General features: G+C 42.9%; 1 protein-coding gene across 2 annotated transcripts in view; it reads right to left on the bottom strand.

Moving 5' to 3' along the window:
- TBC1D22B (TBC1 domain family member 22B) overlaps positions 1-22,573 on the bottom strand; it is a 496,720-nt gene that overhangs the window by 389,592 nt on the left and 84,555 nt on the right. For both annotated transcript variants that reach the window (XM_077467354.1, XM_077467355.1), the window contains exon 3: positions 21,935-22,005. In XM_077467354.1, coding sequence (XP_077323480.1) covers positions 21,935-22,005 — 71 coding nt within the window. The remainder of the gene's footprint in view (positions 1-21,934; positions 22,006-22,573) is intronic.

Here is a 22,573-nt window from a genome sequence, read left to right as displayed (position 1 = left end):
TACGCACATCTGCGTCCCGCTTTTTCTGATGGAGTTCTTTTTATTGAAAAAAAGTGTATGGTACATACAAAAAAAAATAAAGGGTGTCCACATAGAAACTTATGGTAATCTCAGTTTCACTTCTCGTACATAATGTAAATACATGCCTCACATAGATAATCACATCAGTACACAGTGTTTGAGTTATTATCGGAGCCATACAAACATCTCCATAGATCCACCCACCCCCCCCCCTCACCCCATCCCGCCCATTCCCAGGTCATCTCCATATACTTAACAAAAGTTTAGAACAATACTCATCTACAATCGGGCTATCATGTGCATGTTGGAGTTTTTGAGCCACCTGTCCCAGACCTTCTCATATTTGGAGGGGCATCCCCTATGAGTGTATATAAGTTTCTTTAACGGCAAGACACTATTAATTTCCCCGAGCCATTTGGAGACCGTTGGAGGATCAGATCTCATCCAGACTCTGGCAATCATTTTCCGTGCAGAAAATAAGGTTTCATGTAAGAATGTTTTGGTGTATTTATTTGAGTCAGGATCTGGGAAGATGCCCAGAAGACACGGCTTTAGCTGAAGTGTAACGGGGGAGCCCAGCATGTCATGTAGGAACCTCACCACCTGCGACCAATACGTTTGAATTTTAGGGCATTCCCACAGGAGATGAAAAAAGGTACCGGGTACTTGTGCACACATGGGGCAAGTACTGGAATAGGTGTGTTTGTATCTGGAAATCATAAGTGGCGTGAGATATGCTCTGTGCGTTATAAAAACTTGGGTCAGCTGGTCAGAGAGTTTGGGCAAAACTAGTTTACAGGTGTCCAATGCATCACTCCATTCGTCATCTGTAATAGGCCCCAACTCCCTCTCCCATCTATTTTTAAGTGTGTAGGCAGCCACGGTCATGGAAGGAAGCGACAACATAGCATAAAACTGTGAGATTCGTTTTTTGGGATCTGGGTTTTTTTTTTATCGCTGCCATCAGTGGGTTTGGGGGAAAGATAGATCATCTAGGGGAAATTGGGCATGGCATGCATGACGAAGCTGTAAGTATCGATAGTAAAAGTGATTCGGGAGCCCGTATTCAGTCTGCAGGTCACAAAAGGATTTTAGTTTGCCACCAGAAAGCATGTGAGACAAATAAAAAATGCCCCTCCCGCTCCACACTCTGCTATCCACAATTTGTCTAAACTCTGGGATAATCCCATTATTCCATATAGGGGTATATTCATGCAGGGGTGGCAGGCACAGTTTCGCAGAGGCAATGTGCCACACCTTCCTATACTGGTATAGAAGAGATGTAGTGACCATCTTCCTCCTCTCCCTCTCCGTTCCCCCCGACAATCGCCACCATCGGGTCTAGAGTTAGTTTGGTCCATGCCGGCATAGGAAATGTAGAAACCTGTCTGTCTGTTTTGTCTATATGAAACATTTGCGATAGCCGAGATGCTAAATAATACAGATTAAAGCATTCCCAGTCCCGCTAGGTCTGTGGGCTGCTTTAGTTTTTGCCACGGGAGTTTGTGCCTATTACCCCATGCAAAGGGTTTCAAAAGAGCTTCCATCACCTTAAAATGTTTGAGCACCAGGTAGACAGGGGAGTGCCAGAGCATATACAAAATTTTTGGAAGGAGGACCATCTTAAATCAGGTTTGTACGACCCATTACCCCCAGTGGGAGATGTGCCCATAGCTGAGTTTTCTGTTGAATCATGTCAATTAAAGGAGTTTCATAGTTAGCAAGGTTGAATAAAGACACCAGTCCATCCAGTTCAACCTGAGTGAGTGTCTACCTCTATCTCTGTACACTGCACATTCACATTGGTCCCTACCCTCAAGGAGCCCACAATCTAAGGTCCTCATTCATATACTAAGGCCAATTTTGGACAGAAGCCAATTAACCTACCTGTATGTCTTTGGAGTGTGGGAGGAAACCGGAGTACCCGGAGGAAACCCACGCAGGCACAGGGAGAACATGCAAACTTCAGGCAGGTAGTGTCGTGGTTGGGATTCGAACCAGTGACCCTTTTTACTGCTAAGTGAGAGTGCTAACCACTAAACCACTGTGCCGCCCACACTGTTGTGTTAAGTTTAATATAATTTGCCCTCTGTAGAGGAAGCAGGGCCCTGTCTCTGGGAGGTGGAAAACTGTCCAGAGGAAGAATTTGGGACTTGTCTCAGTTGATTTTTAGACCAGAAAACGTGCCAAACTATCAGTGCTAAAGCAAGGGGGAGTGATTGATCCGAGTTGTTTAGATAAAGTAGAGTATCATCAGCATAGGTGCTGATCTTCACCATGATCCCATCCCTACAGAAACCCACTATTCCCGTATGCGCACGGATCGCCATGGCTAACGGCTCCGCCGCCAGTGCGTATAGCAAAGGCGATAAAGGGCACCCCTGTCTAGTGCCTCTAGAGAGGGGGGAACTGCTCTGAGGGCCAGCCATTCGCCAAAACCTTGGCCACCGGATTCTGATAGAGAAACTGAATCCACTTAATAAATTTGGGCCCCATACCAAACTGGGCCAAGCAGGTCCATAAGTACTGCCACTCAACAGAATCAAACGCTTTGGCGGTGTCCAAGGCGACTATTATCCTAGTGTCGGCGTCATCGTGGAGGGTCTGGAGGTTAATAGTCTCCGGAGGTTAAACAACGTGTTTCTGCCCGGCCTGAATCCTGCTTGATCCCCATGGATCAACGAGAGGATCACCTTGTTAAGGCGGATGGCAAGAACCTTAGCGAGTATCTTGACATCCACCTGCTGCAAAGAGATGGGGCGGTAAGATTCCGAGAGGTGCGGGTCCTTCCCAGGTTTGGGGATAAGCACTATAGTGGCCTCTTTCATGGTCGCTGGAAGTTCGGAAGTTTCAATTATAGAGTTATATATTGCCAACAGCCTAGGGGCCAGCAGCTCTACGTAGGTAGAGTAGAATTCTATCGGTAGGCCATCTGAGCCTGGGGCTTTGGACGACGGAAACGCAGCAATGGCAGATACCATTTCATAACTTGTCAGAGGTGCTTCCAGTCCCAAAGTCTGTTCCTCAGTCAGTTGGGGAAAATGCAGCCTCATCAAAAAAGATTCCATCCGGGGCATTAGAGGTGTAGAGAGAGGAAGTCACGAAACATCTGCAAAACATCTGCGTGACCTGCACGGGATCAGTCTCGAGCACACCCTGTGACGAGCGGGGGTCTCTCCTTACTATGAACTAGATAAGCCAACAGTTTCCACGCTCGTTCACCATGTTCAAATGACCTCTGCCTGAGAAAGAACAGCTTCTGTTTGGATTTTTCATAAAGCAATTGGTCTAGCGTTCTGGAACAAAGTCTAAGGCTGCCTGCCTTTTCCGCCGAGGGGGTCATTTATAAAGTCCTGTTCCGCTATCTGTAAAGTGTGTGTTGCCTCAGCTATATTTGCTACAGAAGACCACTTTACCTTGTTGATTTGAGTCTGTAAGGTCATTCTAGCATGCAGTTTAAACGCTTCCCAGACTATATGTGGTCGTGCCGATCCCTGATTGGTCTCAAAAAATGCCCTCCAGCCCGATTCCAGGTCGCTATCTTCGGGGAGGAGAGTCAACCAGAAGGGATTGAGGCGCAATGTCGTCAGGGGGTGAGCGTGTCGTAAGGAGAGCGTTGCCCAGTATGGACAGTGGTCAGAGAGCGATCTGGGAAGTAGGCCCACGTCTGTGAGCCTAGGTAGGAGTGATTTGGAGAAGAGTCTATTCGGGACATAGAATGGTGAGTGGCTGAGAAGCATGTAAAATGCCCGCTGTGTTGGGTGTCTGGTTCTCCACGAGTCCACCAGGTGGAAATCATGGGGAACTCAGGCAAACCTGGTCAGTGGGGGGCATGGCGTGGCCTGGGTGGGGTCCGCCATCCTATCTAGAGATTTGTCCAGCACATTATTAAAGTCCCCCATCCATACCACCGAAGCAGCGGGATGGAGAGCCATATAATTAAAACCCTCTGTCAATACACCAAACTGGAATGGTGGGGGTACATAAAAAGCCATTATAAGAAACATATCCCCATGCAGCTTTGCTTTTATAAATACAAATCTACCCAGCGGGTCAATAACAGAGTCCTGGAGCTCAAAGTGCGTGTGTTTAGCAATCAGTAAGGAGACTCCTCTGGAGTGGGTAGTATGTACAGAGTGATACGCCCAACCAATCCAAGGGCGCCGGAGCGCTCCAAGCATGGGACCTTCAGCATGTGTTTCCACTAAGGCCTACATCTGCCTTAATTTTTTTAAGCTGCCCAAAAATGGCTGACCGCTTAATGGGGTCTCTCATACCCCTCACATTCCAAGTGAGAAATTTCAGTGTGGCCATGGGTGTATTCTAATCAATGGTGAGACTCCAGGAGACAGACCAACCCGCCACGCCGGAGCAGCCAAGACCCCCACCCCCCAAACGGGAGAGGGCCCCACCCGCACCACCAGACACATGTAGTACCATATCCCCCCTCCCCGCCCTGCACTGGCCCCAACTAGTGCGGGCATTAAACCCTAACTATTTATATTTCTCTTCCTAAACCACTGAATAAAAATGGCTGGAAAAGAAAGTGCTGAAAATAATGTGAAGATCACCAAAGTGAAAAATATACACATCATAAGAATGATTATACTAGAAAAATGGTGGACATCAGTGAACCACCATACATAATAATAATAATAATAGACAATGTAAAGTCCCAATGAAGTGTCTCTACAAAGAATGAATTCTGTCGAATTCTGCCGATCCGGAAGGTGAAAAACAAATAATCGTGATATAGCAGCGGTTAGCAACAACTCGGAAGAAAACTTGCGACTCCCTCCACCATGAACGTAGAACTACACCAGTAGTGATAATACAAGTCCAAACTGCTTACCAGATCCGTTTGACCACTTTAATTAAAAAGTACGTCAAACAACGCTTGTACAGGATAATGCCTGCTCATATGGATACCAATGCAGATGATGTTAGATGGTGTGTCTCTCTTCACAGACTCAAGCGGCAAATGTGAAAAAATACAAAAAAATACATAGCATAATACTGACTTTAATAAAAAAATAAGTAAAAAAACAGACAGCCAAAATGCTCCTTACATGGTTAAGTGCCTAGCCTGGCACCGGGACTGCTCGCTCTGGCCAAAAGAATCGCTCTCCAACTCAAGGAAAAATTCTTCCGCATTCGATATTGGCGTGCGTTCCAGGCCTACAGACTGACAAACCAGAGGGCCGGAAATGGCGTGACCAAGTGTCGCTCCGACGTACGTTTCGTTGTTAACGTCTTCAGGAAGCGCACTGGGTCACTCGTAATCTTAGCTTATATCGGATAATTGGTCAAAATTATAATGAATAGGAAAACAGGTCGTGCGCAGCCTCAGTACACCCAAGGCGAACAACACTAATAATGGACAACTATATCAAATCGTAAATGCTCGGAACCTAATCCAAACATTGTCGAATTGAAACGGATACAGTTGTCAAGTTATATCGAACCATATCAAATTGTAACGGATATAGTTGTCAAATTATATCGAAAAACATTCACGAATTGTGACGAATGAAAAAAGCAGGTCGTGCACAGCCAACCAGGCAAAACAAAGATCGCTAATGATTAACGATTGTGCCGCATCCCTAACGAATGACGGAAACAATTGTCAACCACAGCAAATCATTATTAAATTATAACGGATGCAGTTTGTCAATTGAATCGGATTACTGGCGATTCGTGATGAATACAAAAAAGGGGAAAAGGTTGTGCGCAGCCCCAGTGCCACCCAGGCAGCACAACACACAAATACAACTAATACATTCATATTCACAATGCATAATTTGTGAGACGAAGCGTCACCAATACATTTTACATTCGAAGGTGTGCACAAGACAAATAATCATAAAAAAAATGACAGAAGAGTCACTAATCTTTCACATGATTCCAGCAAAAACAAAATCAATAAAAAATATAAAAATATATGAAAAAAATTATAAAAATATATATGGGGAAAATATATAAAAAGTAAATATGCTAATCTACATATCAAACCCCCCACGTCATTGGGAGAAGACAAGTACATAAGCGCAATACCAATCCTATAATAAAAAGTCTAAAATACACGAGCGCCTATCCTATCGGGGAACACATGCATGCCCCGAAAAGAAAGAAAATCTATACAGAAGCACCCGAGTGCAATCAAAACAAGATTAACGCCTCAATGAAACACCTCTTTTCCCCCCTTTTTAGGGAATGGAGAAGGGAGAAAAACGAGGCAACCCTGGTCTCGTTTAACTCTATGTAAAGGGGACAGGGTAAAAGGATTTCAAAATTGCTTCCAATCAATCATTAGATAAGAAACAATTTAGATCAAGTTCGATATTCATTCCTAATGGCTGCAAGGTTTATAATTTATAAATCCATCTGGTTTCATTTTTCGAAATTTCTCTTTTTCATATGCGTTCCTCTCCAATGTCTCGTGATTTTATCAATCCCATAAAACCTACACAAAGAAGGATCGCTATTATGGTACTGTTTAAAGTGTCTCAAGGCACTATGGTTAGGGAAACCTCTCTATATTTGCAAGATGCTCGTTTATTCTAATTTTTAATTGTCTTGTGGTGCGACCTACATATTGCAAGGAACATGGACATTCCAATACGTACGTTACATGATCTGAATTGCAAGTAATGAGAGGTTTGATTTTGAATTCTTCTCCCGTTACACGTGATGTAAAGTTCAACATTTTTTTCTGAATCCCGGAACCCCTAATAACTTTACATGCACGACACCTAGTACAGAAATGAAAACCAGACCCATCCAGGAAAGTGACCAATTTCTTTGGCGGGTCTGGTACATTTCGGGCTAGCCAATTTCTAAGGCCAGGGACCCTCAGTGGATTGGGGCAGTCCAAGGGACAATACATGAGACTCAGGCGAAACTGTACAAATGAGACTGATTTTGTTATACAGGCGGGAATTCTCACAGAGCGATTCCTAGAAAAAGGGTACAGTTCAGAGACCCTAAGTAGAGATTTTGCTAAAGTGTCAAATATGGAGAGACAATCCCTTTTGACCCCCAAGCCCAAATCCACCTTTAAGGGTGAACTAGCTTTTGTTACAGGATTCAATAGACAATATAAGCAATTAGAGACCATTTTTAAAAAATATTATCCCATTTTACTTAAAGATAAAGATCTTGCATCTACTATTCCAAACAGGCCTAGGTAAATCTATAGGAGGGCCCCTGGCCTTAGAAATCGGCTAGCCCGAAATGTACCAGACCCGCCAAAGAAATTGGTCACTTTCCTGGATGGGTCTGGTTTTCATTTCTGTACTAGGTGTCGTGCATGTAAAGTTACTAGGGGTTCCGGGATTCCGAAAAAAATGTTGAACTTTACATCACGTGTAACGGGAGAAGAATTCAAAATCAAACCTCTCATTACTTGCAATTCAGATCATGTAACGTACGTATTGGAATGTCCATGTTCCTTGCAATATGTAGGTCGCATCACAAGACAATTAAAAATTAGAATAAACGAGCATCTTGCAAATATAAAGAAAGGTTTCCCTAACCATAGTGTCTCGAGACACTTTAAACAGTACCATAATAGCGATCCTTCTTTGTGTAGGTTTTATGGGATTGATAAAATCATGAGACATTGGAGAGGAACGCATATGAAAAAGAAATTTCGAAAAATGAAACCAGATGGATTTATAAATTATAAACCTTGCAGCCATTAGGAATGAATATCGAACTTGATCTAAATTGTTTCTTATCTAATGATTGATTGGAAGCAATTTTGAAATCCTTTTACCCTGTCCCCTTTACATAGAGTTAAACGAGACCAGGGTTGCCTCGTTTTTCTCCCTTCTCCATTCCCTAAAAAGGGGGAAAAGAGGCGTTTCATTGAGGCGTTAATCTTTTTTTGATTGCACTCGGGTCCTTCTGTATAGATTTTCTTTTTCGGGGCATGTATGTGTTCCCCGATAGGATAGTCGCTCGTGTATTTTAGACTTTTTATTATAGAATTGGTATTGTGCTTATGTACTTGTCTTCTCCCAATGACGTGGGGGGTTTGATATGTATATTAGCATATTTACTTTTTATATATTTTCCCCACATATATTTTTATAATTTTTTCATATATTTTTATTGATTTTGTTTTTGCTAGAATCATGTGAAAGATTAGTGACTCTTCTGTAATTTTTTTTAGGATTATTCGTCTTGTGCACACCTTCGAATGTAAAATTTATTGGTGACGCTTCGTCTCACAAATTATGCATTGTGAATATGAATGTATTAGTTGTATTTGTGTGTTGTGCTGCCTGGGTGGCACTGGGGCTGCGCACGACCTTTTCCCCTTTTTTTGTATTCATCACGAATCGCCAGTAATCCGATTCAATTGACAAACTGCATCCGTTATAATTTAATAATGATCTGCTGTGGTTGACGATTGTTTCCGTCATTCGTTAGGGATGTGGCACAATCGTTAATCATTAGCGATCTTTGTTTTGCCTGGTTGGCTGTGCACGACCTGCTTTTTTCATTCGTCACAATTCGTGAATGTTTTTCGATATAATTTGACAACTATATCCGTTACAATTTGATATGGTTCGATATAACTTGACAACTGTATCCGTTTTAATTCGACAATGTTTGGATTAGGTTCCGAGCATTTACGATTTGATATAGTTGTCCATTATTAGTGTTGTTCGCCTTGGGTGTACTGAGGCTGCGCACGACCCGTTTTCCTATTCGTTATAATTCGACCAATGATCCGATATAAGCTAAGATTACGAGTGACCCAGTGCGCTTCCTGAAGACGTTAACGAAAAACGTACGTCGGAGCAGCACTTGGTCACGCTATTCAACGCCATTTCCGGCCCGGTTTGTCGGTCTGTAGGCCTGGAACGCATGCCAATATCGAATGCGGAAGAATTTTTCCTTGAGTTGGAGAGCGATTCTTTTGGTCAGAGCGAGCAGTCCCGGTGCCAGGCTAGGCACTTAATCATGTAAGGAGCCTTTTGGCTGTCTGTTTTTTTAACTTATTTTTTATTAAAGTCAGTATTATGCTATGGATTTTTTTTGTATTTTTTCACATTTGCCGCTTGAGTCTGTGAAGAGAGACACACCATCTAATATCATCTGCATTGGTATCCATATGAGCAGGCATTATCCAGTACAAGTGTTGTTTGACTTACTTTTTAATTAAAGTGGTCAAACGAATCTGGTAAACAGTTTGGACTTGTATTATCACTACTGGTGTGGTTCTACGTTCATGGTGGAGGGAGTCGCAAGTTTTCTTCCGAGTTGTTGCTAACCGCTGCTATATCACAATTATTATTTGTTTTTCACCTTCCGGATCGGCAGAATTAGACAGAATTCATTCTTTGTAGAGACACTTTGTTGGGACTTTACATTGTCAATTATTATTATTATGTATGGTGGTTCACTGATGTCCACCATTTTTCTAGTATAATCATTCTTATGATGTGTATATTTTTCACTTTGGTGATCTTCACATTATTTTCAGCACTTTCTTTTCCAGCCATTTTTATTCAGTGGTTTAGGAAGAGAAATATATGTTTTTTGCCAATTAGTGGTTTAGATTAATATTCTTTACAGAGCACCCTTAATCATTGTTATCACGCTACGTGTTTGTTTCACTTTTCTAGGGAGCTGCTCTTTTGTGTATATATATTTTTTATTATTTTTCTATTATATATATATTTTTTTTTTGTTCACATGGCGCGGAATTTGAGTAGTTTTATTGCAACTGCCTCGTTCATTAAACCCTAACTGCCAACTGGGCACAAACATTTTCCAACTCGGGAAGGAATAACATTGCAGCAAGAGAGTACCCGTAGAGGTGTCATGGTAAAAGAGCGAAGTATTATGCCATTCGTTCCAACCCGAGTGGTGCATAGTAAAATGTTGGGCGAAACTTCGCTGTATTATGTGACACTATAGGACTGTGCTCACAAAGCAAGGTGAGCTCGCTAATTAGTTGTTTTTCCCCGCCGGCAAGGAGGGTTCAAAAAAGTATGCTCCTGTGAAAAGTGGGAAAAATAAAGTTAGTTTCAACACAGACATTGGCATGTTTAGCTGCAATATGCAATCAAATGTTACAGGGCCCCGTGTAGGGCAGGACACTCTTTCCAACGGAGATGACGGCCAAAGTAACTATAACAGCTCCGTCTCCATCCTGTGAGGGAGGCCAGTCTAGAATCGAGTGTCCCAGCACTCATGGGGAACTCAGCCTCCACCCTCGTGTGTGACTGTCTTGACCAGTGAGCAATGTACATATGCAGTCAGGCGCCCTGCCTCCACACGGCTGGGCCCATCAGTGTGCTGTTAAACCGCATGGGGCTGGTAACATTCAGTGTCTCAGTATTTTGGGCCCTGGAGTGGTGGGTGCAGTAAGCATTGCTGTCGTGCAGTTTCACAATCACTCAGGGGGTATAAGGAGATAGGGGTCTCAGTCCAGCAACACATACATAGTCAAAGATGACCAGTTGAGAGAAGAGGGGGAACTTCCAGAAAACAGCCAGCAGTGACAGACTGATTCGTGCACATATACTCATCTGTTGGTATCTCGACGTTCCAGCCACGAGAGCGCTGTCTCAGGATCCTCAAAAAAGTGGGCCCGGTCTGTACCTTCCACACGTAGACGAGCAGGGAATAGCATAGCATATTTTATATTTTTGATTCGCAGGTGTCTTTTCACTTCCATAAAACTTTTGCATTTTTTCTGAACTTCAGAAGAAAAATCAGGGAAGATTGCTACGGTTTTGTTTTCTAAAGGAATGTTCCCCTTTTCCCTGCTGAGACGGAGGATGGTGTCTGTCCCTGAAGTTTAGGAACTTGGCAATAAAGGTGCGGGGAGGCGTCCCCGGTGGGGGAGGCTTACCCGACAGTATGTGCGCGTTCCACCGCAAACATGGGGGAGAACAAGTCCCTTCCGTAGGTGTCCAAAAGGAGCTTTTCCAAAAAAAGTCGGGGGGTCTCTGCCCTCCACCCCCTCTGGCAGGCCTATAAAGCTCAGATTACACCCGTGAATTCTATTCTCAATATCATCCTGTTTCTGTAGGATTTGATTCACTTGGTGCTGCATTGCCTCCGAGGAGATCTGCAGGGGGGGGGGGGGGGGTCCTCTACATTACTCAGGCGGGTCTCAGCTTCAGTAACCCTCTCCCTTTCTTGTTGGTTTCTGGAAATCTTGCCTAACCAGCGATAGATCAACTTTTACCTCTTCAATCCTGGCTGCGAGGTTGGTTTGGCAGTTCGTGACAGCTTCTTGACATGCTGTAATAGCATCCAGGAGTCTGGCTGTGTCTGTGTTCCGCGCGTCCTCCTCCCCCTGCATGGCAGCGCCATCTTGGTCTGCTGGGCCTGCTTCATCATGCCGGAATCGAGAGACAATCTAGCGGCCGCTGAGTTGTTCAGTTTTGTCTGCGACATGTGCCCTGGGGTTGCCCGGTTCGCGGAGCAGTCAGAACGGAGAGAAGAGTGCAGTCTGCGTCTCATGATATGTGATCAGGATATGCGGCCGGCGGAGCTCAGCTCACATGCGTCCTATCTCATGCCGCTCCAGGCCACGCCCCCCCAAATTGTGTTGCTTTCTACATGATGTACCTCCAAAGTCCCATTCTCTCTATATTCTTGTTCTACCAATTTTAGGGATGTTGGTACCTATATTTGTTGTGTTTATTTGGAGCTGACCTCTACCCGATCTACTAGACTATACATCTTGTAGATGTGTAACTTTGCTGTCCCCTCAAAACTCACACAGCCATTACTGTCTAAACCGCTGCCAAAAAAAGTGAGTACACCCCTTAATGAAAATGTCCAAATTGGATCCAAAGTGTCAATATTTTGTGTGGCCACCATTATTTTCCAACACTGCCTTAACCCTCTTGGGAATGGAGTTCATCAGAGCTTCACAGGTTGCCACTGGAGTCCTTTTCCGGTCCGTCAATGATGGCATCACAGATCTGGTGGATGTTAGATACCCTGCGCTCCTCCACCTTCCACGCACCTGCCCCGCAGATTCTCAATAGGGTTTAGGTCTGGAGACATGCTTGGTCAGTCCATCACCTTTACCCTCAGCTTCTTTAGAAAGGCAGTGGTTGTCTTGGAGGTGTGTTTGGGGTCGTTATGCTGGAATACTGCCCTGCGACCCAGTCTCCGAAGGGAGGGGATCATGCTCTGCTTCAGTATGTCACAGTACATGTTGGCATTCATGGTTCCCTCAATGAACTGTAGCTCCCTAGTGCCGGAGCACCAGACCATGACACTGCCACCAACATGCTTGACTGTAGGCAAGACATGCTCGTCTTTGTACTCCTCACCTGGATGCCGCCACACATGCTTGACACCATCTAAACCAAATTTCTCTTCGTCTCAACAGAAAACAGGACATGATTCCAGTAATCAATGACCTTAGTCTGCTTGTCTTCAGCAAAGCAGCTCGCTGGCTTTCTTGTGCATTATCTTTAGAAGAGGCTTCCTTCTAGGATGATGGCCATGCAGACCAAAATTTGATGCCGTATGCGGCGTATGGTCTGAGCATGTGCACTCAACTTCTTTGGGCGATCATTGCAAGTGGAACCTGTCCTGTTAAACCATTGTATAATTTTGGCCACCATGCTGCATCTCAGTTTCAGGGACTTGGCAATCTTCTTATAGCCTAGGCCATCTTGATGTAGAGCAACAATTATTTTTATTTTCAGCTCCTCAAAGTTCTTTGCCATGAGGTGCCATGCTGAACTTCCAGTGACCAGTAAGAGCGTGCAACAACACCAAATTTAACACACCTGCTCCCCAGTCACACCTGAGACCTTGTAACCCTAACTAGTCGCATGACACCGGTGATGGAAAATGGCTAATTGGACCCAATTTGGACATTTCCATTTAGGGGTGTACTCACTTTTTATGTCAGCGGTTTAGACATTAAATGACTGGGTGCCAAGTTATATTGAGGGGACAGCAAATTTACACTGTTATACAAGTTGAACACTAGCTACTTTACATTGTAGCAAAGGGGGTTATTTACTAAAGGAAAATACACTTTGCACCGAAAGTGCACTAGGAAGTAAAGTCGCTGTAGATCCGAGGGGGGACATGCTAGGAATATAAAAAACAGCATTTTAGCTTGCACATAATTGGATGATAAAATCAGCAGAGCTTGCCCTCATTTCAGATCTACCCCTTAGATTTAAAGCGACTGCACTTCCAAGTGCATTTTCAAGTACACTTGCAGTGCAAAGTAGATTTGCCTTTCGTAAATAACCCCCAGAGGGTAATTTCTTCAGTGTTGTCACATGAAAATATGTAATAAAATATTTACAAAAATGTGAGGGGTGTACTAACTTTTGTGAGATACTGCATATTATTTGCATTTGTGTCTTTTACAGGAAATCTACTACATGCTTTTCCCTCCAAAGAAAAACCCCTAAAGAAGCAGACAATGCAAAACACGTTGGGTTGTGCATTTCCTCATATGTGTAATGCTCTGTTTGCCACGGGCATCCATGACTGCATATACAATTGTTTATAGAGGAATTTCTATACTTCGGAGAGGGGGGAAGTCTGTTTAAATCATTAGAATTATGCCGCGTAACACTTGCATTTTCAATGTGTCTAATATGTGGTATAGACATTTTAACAATTTATAACAAAAGGAATACTTTTTAAAATTACGTTGTAAGATTCATCATTCTAGGAGGAGGTTTCAGCACCTATAAACTCCAATATCTTGTTGCCTCTTGGAAATAATGTACACAAGGCTTTTACTGCACTGTCTTTTCTTTGTATTGTTAAAACTTTAATAAAACGTGATTATATAAAAAAGAAAAGTAACAATTTAGTGGACAACTTACAAGTGTCAGAATGACTCAAACCCAGTCAAACTTTTGCACAGGCAAAGTGTGGAGTCAGCTAGCATTAGCAGACAGGCTGGTCTTTTTCTAATGTCAGATACGCTGTTAAAATGGTCCCATGCAGTGCTGATGGTGGTGCCCCTTTAAGAGACACACAGCAAAGTTGAGCTAAAGTGCTCTTCATCTGACCCTTGCAGCAGCAAAGAGGGTGAGCAAAAGATGGAAGGGCAGACCCTTTGACCTCTGCAAAGACACTGGGTTGCCATCCTGTTCAAGTATTAATTGAGGCTTTTGGCAGATAGCAATGGTGACATGAGGCCCTGCTGCATCTCCAGTGTAGTTTTAAGCTATCTGGAACAGTAGTAATCAAAAGTGAAGAAGATAATTCACATGCACAGCCCAACACTGTCACTGTACAATGTATATAGCAAGTGACACTCACTTTCTGTAAGTGTACATCCAGAAATTATGCCTCCAGGAAACAGCAAATAATTCCTCCAAGATAAAGAAAGAAAGCAAAACGCTGCAAAAAAATAAAAATAAAATAAACGTGGACCACATAAAGTGAAAAAAGGAGTGTGGTAAAGTGTTCCAGTGATTTTGGCAAGCGACAGCAAGTGACCTCAGTGCACTGCGTCCTCAGTACTATTGTGATTTTTCAGTAGTGACCCTCAATATAAAAAGGCCAGCATTTAACAGAACGGTGTTTGAAACTATGGTAAGCACCAGGATCTGTGTTGGATACGAAATATGGTTAAGTATCATACTTCTGGTATTTAACTTCCTGGTTGATACAGTCGGGTTGGAAAACGCATCAAAGCTCTGTAGTGTATCAAAACAATGGCTTGGCTCAAGCCCACCTGCTGGGATATGTGTGATTACAAGCTTCAAAGAGACAACTGCTGCCAAGGTGTCATGGAAATTTGACACAGGGCAAATAGAGATGATCCATGAAGAATGGACAGACATTTGAAGAACTTCCCCTTGGCTATATCTATTGGATGGAAGGCAAATGGGGGTGGCTACGAGTAGGCGTGTATGTTTGAATGAAGAGAGCACACACACAGGCATTCTCTCTCAGCTGATGGTGGTCTGTGCAAGCCTCATGGCTCAGCAGCCATCTTGAGGCCTTCCCCTTTGGATTCTGGCTTGGGCCTAAGCCTCATGGTGAATGGCTCTCTTGGTCTTCTGAGCCTAGCCGATGCTACAAAGCCTCATGGAGGGCCTTGTGATAAGTATCTTTGATATACTTGTATTAAATGTTTTGATTCTAAGCTTTGAGATATTGTAGTGCCTTAATACTTTGTTAGCTTTCCTAAATTTCTTGGGAAATAAAATGTAACTTGTTTACTAAGCAGAGGTGTTTGTTATATCGTTGTGCTTATCAGACTTTCAATAGATTAATCTATAGGGACTAGACAAATTAATACACAAATATAATAGTAATTATTTTATTGCATTCTACAATCTGAATGTCCAGCATTACACAGGCAGAGCAGAGTAGTCATGCAATGTGTAGCCCAATCTGGAGGTCCGGTAGGAACACTGATCCTGTTAATGGGCACTGCAGTGACTGTTTAAATTTGAAGGTCTGGTATATCAGAGGTGCAGAACAGCCCTTAAAAGAGAATTTCTGAATCTGAGGAGTCTTGCATGACACTGCAACCAATGCTGGCTGTTAGGGTGAACATCCATGATCTGGGGGTCCAGTAGGACAATGCCAGTAGCTATTGATATAAAATTCTTTAGCTTGAGGGTCTTGAACTGGCAAAGCTGGGAAGGTGGGGGCAAGGGGGGTAGGTGTGCGGAAAATAGACATCAAACCTCCTTTAGAAACACTAAGCTAGCACTTATGTTATACATGCAGCCACTAGACTTGCTCCTAAGAGCAGAAGCTTAACCCACGAGTTCCATAAAAACTGCTTGTATGCCCAATGAATGCTGGGAAAATGTTAGGTGGCTCTCTCAGATGTTAATACTTTCCGAGTCACCGACCTGGAACACGCATATAGATCAGGAAGCCAAAGGGGAGTGAACACCTGACCAGCACATCTGTGCTGCAGGTTAGTGATCCAGTTAGTGATTTTTTTTTTAGGAAAAATATAAAGATCAGCAATGGCAGCCTCTTCATTTCCTCAATACTGGTTGACTTAACCACTTGCTCACTGAGCACTAAGGCTGCATTCACACCTAAGCGTATCGTTTTCAAGCGTTTTTTGCGGTGTTTTTTACTGCGATTCGCTGTGGTTTTTACCGCGATTTTGTGCAGGGCAAAAGGTCACCAATGTTGAAAGAAAATCTGCTCAATTCGAGCGACAAAAAAGGGTCCGGAAATTGTTTGAGCTTCAGGCGTTCGGCTTCAGGCGACATGTAGTGGAGATGTGAAATCTCTCCATTGAGAATAATATAATTTTTCCCCTCTAGCGTTTTGTAGCTTCAGGCTTCAAGCTACAAAACGCTCAGGTGTGAATGGGGTCTTAAAACCCCTTTCCTAAACAGACCAATTTTCAGTTTTCAGTGCTCTCACATTTTAAATGACAATTACTCAAGCATACAACACTGGACTCATAAGAAAATGTTTGTATTTTTTTTTTTTTCACACAGAGCTCTCTTGATGGTATTTAATCACCAATGAGTTTTTAATTTTTTGTTCTATAAAATGGAAAAAAAATAAAAAATAAAAAATAAAAAAAAATAAAAAACCCTTTGGTAGAAAATTTTCCAAATTAGTAATTTTTCTTCACACTTTTGCCAAAATGTATACTGCTACATATCTTTGGTTAAAACATCTAAAATCAGTGTATATGTTTTGGTCTTTGTCAAAGTTAGAGTCCAGAAGCTATGGTGGCAATTTATGAAAATGTATCACACCTGATGTATGGATGGTCTCATTTCTTGAGGTCCTGAAATGTCAGGAGTACAAATACCCCCCAAATGACTACTTTTTGGAAAGTAGACATGCCAAGGTATTTACTAAGAGGCACGGTGAGATTTTTTTTTGAATTTGTAATTTTTCCCACAATCCTTTGCAAAATTTCGATTTTTTTTTTTTTTTTTTTTTACAAAATTGTCATTAGTTATTTCTCACACACAGCATATGCATACTTGCAACTACACCCCAAAATACATTCTGCTACTTCTCCCAATCATGGCGATACCACGAGGCCCAACATGCAGGGAGAATCATCAGGTGTTATAAGAGCATAAACAGAAAGGTTGACCGCAGGCCAGGCTGAATTTGTAGGAGTTTCGTTCCATGTAAACCTGCCCTCAACCCTCATTTGAAGCACATTACATAACCCACTCATTTCGCCAACATTCTGTTCAAGTTACAGCTTCTGGTTCCGCTTTCTTGAAGTTAGGACGCTGAACACTACCACAAGGTTTCCCATACCGCGGTAGTCCGTATGATTTTCTGCAGGAATTTGATTGTTTCTCAAATTGGTCGCTGGTTTGTGTTTCGTAAGTCACTGCAATCGAATCGCATCGATCCTGGTACACTTTCTCGCTTCATTAGGTTTGTTTCAGCATCGGTATGTTACGTATAATTTCTACTTTACAAAGGGATTCTTCTTATCGGCACTTTCATCTAATCTACACATAGCACTGTTAGCTTATCACTACATCAATGCGTTCATACAATTTTCATTTTTGGAATTTCTTACGATGATTATAGGACAAACACACTTTCAGTCACCTGCAACATGAGTTCATCATTTCCCATCTGCATCTCACTTATTTGCTACTTATGTGATATTCGTAATCATATCCGTTTCTAGTCTACATTTGCCACAGTACGTGTGATGTTTCATCTGGTGACATGGGGCTTTTAGGTACCAGAGGTCAAGACTTTCATGTAGTACCTATGTCAAGTGCAACTGTAGCCTTAATCGGATATGGTTGATAGTTTTGGGATACTTTCAGATCACACTTAACATCTAAGATTTCAAGAATCTGATTAGATTGTTACACATGTTTTGGGAATTTCCGTTATTTTTTCAGGTCACATTGAGGAACAGACATACACAGTTGCATGGCGATAGGTCTTATTAAAGTTTAGCAGTTATCGTCCAGTTCAACCATATCATCTGGTAGCCACAGCAATATACCAGCAGGCAGTTACAATACTCTTATGTATAAATTAGAATAATCACTACTTCACATCTACTGGCTGATTAGACACTGTGGGCATATCTTGTTTCTTATCTAGGGTCCAAGTAATATTTTAACCGGGTGGTTGTTTCTTATTTTCTTTAAGTTCCTATTACTACATTTCAATAGGAATTACAAGACTGCATTTCCATGCAGATGACACAGGTTAGTATAATATATTTCCACTTTCACTTGTCATCAGATACATGGAATTTTGTTGTACATGCATCACTTATCCCTTCTCTCATAGTATTACAATGCTACAGCTGTCACCCATCATGTTTATGGGTGCTAATGGATTGAGATGTTCATTCATTAACTGGCTTGTTTCGGTGGCAAATCTCCTCATACGTTAATACATACATAATCCGTTTACAACATATCTCTACTCACATATGACTTACTGACACCTTTTTCAGGTATTCCAGGGCCTGAATTTACATTTTTAATTTGCCTGCTACGCCTCATGTAATTTGGCCCTTACCACACTCAAGGACCGACATGCCTTCAGTCCCATGCAACATGAGTTTTCGTTTTCTAACTGACCCACTATAATAGTGAGTCAGCTCATACATAAACTCACGCTTAATCACCATAAAGATAAAAAAAGAAAAAAAAAGGGAAAGCAGTATTATATACTCAACAGATTTGTTTTAATAGGTTTGTTTTATATAGTTACATAGGTCACCTCACAGGCTGCGAATATTGAAGAATTTGCCTCCATCCTACCAATGATGCCAAGGGTTTCAGAACATGGCAGCACGCCCTCTGAGAACCTGGATCATCCCCAAACTCATAGCTGGACTACAGTGCAGGTCAGATTTTTATTCCCAGTGCTCTAAATTGGATTCATACGCATAGAGAACACTGTCAAAATGGTTATTTACTATCTAGACGGTTACCAGGCTTGTTGAAAATCTTAAAAAAAGCCCCTACCGATCTACAGAAGCTCATGGCAGTTTTCAGCATTTAAAATCCCACCCAGTGGCAGCTAAGAAAGTTGAGGGCCCTGCTACTGCACTCACCTTCCTGGGGATTATGTTAGACACCCAGTCCATGCAGGCTAGTCTGCCGGCAGACAAATTGTCTAGAATTAGAGACCATATGCATGCGTTTATGACCTCCCAAACCTGTTCCAGGAAGGAACTACAATCTGCTAGGTATGCCCAACTTACCATGGGAATTATTCCCCAAGATAGGTCTTTCATTTGTAGGTTGTTGGCACTACTACAAACTCCCCCCGACTCTGATTCTTGGATAAAATTAGATATAAACATTGTTATAAACATTGTTTTTTTTCGATTTACAAATGTAGGAGGAGTTCCTCCAGCGCTGGAACGACATTGCCATGTTCATTCCTGCAGTGTCAGCGTCATCTCCCTGAGTAGTAGTATTACTGATGCTGCAGCCACCAATGGCTATGCAGCAATAGTTGGCACTCACTGGTTAACAGGACCTTGGCCGGACAAAAGTCTGGCAATTCCCAGGTCTGTACAAATAACCCCTTGAAATTAACCCCATAATTCCAGCATCACAGGTGTTGGGTTCACCAATGGACAGGGAATACTGTAGTTTACTCCAGTGTCAGGCTACCTTTAAAAATATTAACAAAGGTAGGTCCCTGTTCATTACTCATCATGTCGTTCATATGCAGGCTCATTTGGCTGTCCCTCCACTACAAATTCCACATTCACTGTAGGTTCATCAATGCTGTAGATGAGGGGTAGGCAACCTCCAGCTGTGTTGAAACTACAAATCACATCATGCCTCTGCGAGTTATGACTGATTGGCAGGGTCTTGCAATGTCTCATGGGACTTGTAGTTTCAAAACAGCTGGAAGACTGAGGCTGCCTACGCCTGGTGTAGATAATACAGCTGCGGATGGGTTATCCCAATTTAATTATCCACGGTTTGTCAAGCAGGTCGCAGACTCCCTTGCCACTTACTTCTCACTGTTAGCGATGGATTAGATGCTCATTACGTATCGCTGCAATTCAATTGACAAGTCATTATCAGCCAACTCAAGCAAGGCGTACAACATGGCTTGGAATACTTTCCAGTAGTTATAATCTAGCCTAGGGTACCGAGATTGTAACATTCAATACATGCTTGCTTTTGTGGCTTACTGCCACTCCCAGCTTAAACTTTCTCACAACACCAGTAAGACATATCTGCCAAGAATCCAGCACTTTGCGTCCTTGCTGCATCGAAGAGGCCCTCTGTTTTCTTGGTTTACCCCATTAAGGCCATTTTAAAAAGGCAATTCAGAAGAGTAGCCCCCCTGCCGTGACCAGCAGGCTCCCATCACAGGGCCTATATTCTGTGGCATGTCCGATATGCTTAACAGGACCCCCTCCGGGCAACTACTTAGCTTACAGCCTCAAGGTAGTTATTTATCTGGCCTTCTGTGGTTTTCTAAGGCCAAGCAAAATTATATGTACTGGTACAAAGGCCCGTACGCTCCTAAATAAACAGTCAGATAACCCAACCATTTCCGGTTGCACCTAGACACTCGCAAGACACAGTGGTTAGGAGCCGGCGCCGATATTAAGTATTTTGAGACCTATACTGCATGGTGCTTAGTAGCAGTCCTAGATCAACTCGTGGTGCAGTCATCAGACAAACCCAAGGATAGCCAATCCTACCATCCCCAAGTGCCTCTCTCACCACAGCACAATTTGGCAAACGTTGCCACACCCTCCCTAGTGAACTTGGGCTTGGACTCCAAATTATACTGAGTCCATTCTTTCAGGATAGGAGCTGCTTCAGCAGCCTATCGCCAAGGGGTCCCCTGTTCACATCATCAAGAAGTTGGGTAGGTGGAATTCATCTTGTTACTCCAGGTATATCCTGGATCCACACGTTGAGATGTTTCACACATTTTCATGGCACCCTCCAGGTCACCATTCTCCCCCCCCCCCCCCCGACCTTTCCTGGACTATTTCCAAGAGACTCAGAGTTCAAATAGGAAGGCTGAATTGGTAGGAGTCTCGCTCCAAATAAACTTGCCCTCAAAACACTCATCTCGTCGATGTTCCTTTTCACGTTACCCCACCCACCCCCTTTTTTATTTTCCTTTATTTCACTAATTACTTCTTGAGTATGCCCTCTTTTAGGCATACTGACCATGTGACCATGGCACACCCCAGGTCACTATTTCTCCTCCCCACTTAACTTTCCTGGACTGAAAAGAAAATGAAAAAACACATTTATTTTTTTTCTACAAAATTGTCAATTTATACGATTTCTAGCACATAGCATGTACATAGCAAAAACGACACCCCAAAATATATTCTGCTACTCCTCCTAAATATGGCGATGCTACATGTGAGATTTTTATAAAGTCCAGCCACATACATAGTGCCAACACGCAGGGAGTACCATCAGGTGTTCTAGGGATATAAATTTCAAATCTAATTTGACTACCTATTACACTTTGAGGCACTGTAGTGGCACTGGTGTGCATGTGAGGCACCGATGTGGCACAAATGTGGAGCCATGGATGGGCACAGGGCATCGCTGTGGGAACTTCAGATACAGCCCACAGCGCTGCTGCACCGCCATCCCTCCTCTTCTCACACTGTACCGATCGGTGCGAGGAGAGGGGAGGAGCTGAAATGGGCATGCTCCGGTTTGTTGACAACTGACTGCTCCGTAACTGGACAGAGCGATCACGGGGTAAAGGGCCACTGTCATTGGCCCTTTACCCCGATCTGTGACACGCCGGATCTGGAAGACCCGATGCTCAAGGACATTCCCAGGTGCGTGCCCCAGGGGGAGTCATAGTACACCCTCCCAGAGTTATCCAACCGCGCTGTAGCCGTCATTCAGCTATGGCACGGTCGGTAAGTGGTTAAACAACATAACTGATCACTAAATGTATTCAATGTACCCAAATTTTTATTTAAAAATCTTACCGACAAAAGTCTCCATGTGGTAGGTCGAACATCTCGAGGAATTCCAGGCCAGCTATACTTCCTTAATTCATCTGTAAAAATATTTGTGGTGTTAACAGTTATCAATATCCTTGTTCAACTGATCAGTCCCAAAACAGACAATTGTAATAATCTGAATTTCCATTCTTAAAAATTGTTCTAATACAGATTTGTATTCTCTCCCTGTCAAAGCAGGCACATCAGGATTTAAGGCTCAGCCTTCCTCCTGCACAATGATGACAGACCAATACCAAAACAAACAAACAAACAAACACACACACACACACACACACACACACACACACACCTTTCAGATAATAAAAATGTGCTGTAACAATTAAATGAAAACACAAAATGTTTTTTTTAACTGCCAGTTTCTCACACCTTCAAGAGGGGCCTTCTAGCCAGATATCTCTTCAGCAACGGCATAATTCATATGAAGAAGGCAGATACATGCCTATAGCTGAGGGGCAATGCTGAAGTATTATAATTTAAAGTGAATGTATAGCTAACCTTTCTTCATTCAGATTCAAGCCCCTATAGATGTATTGGTGCTGTCTGTGTCCTACTTGTGATAAGTCCCTTCACTTTCTGTCTTGTGACGCGGGGCAGAGGCACATA

The sequence above is a fragment of the Lithobates pipiens genome, unplaced genomic scaffold (assembly GCF_037356315.1).
Source record: "Lithobates pipiens isolate NorthernLeopardFrog02 unplaced genomic scaffold, aLitPip1_a1.2 Scaffold_52, whole genome shotgun sequence".
Lineage (NCBI taxonomy): Eukaryota > Metazoa > Chordata > Amphibia > Anura > Ranidae > Lithobates > Lithobates pipiens.
This window is presented reverse-complemented; position numbering and strand designations above follow the sequence as displayed.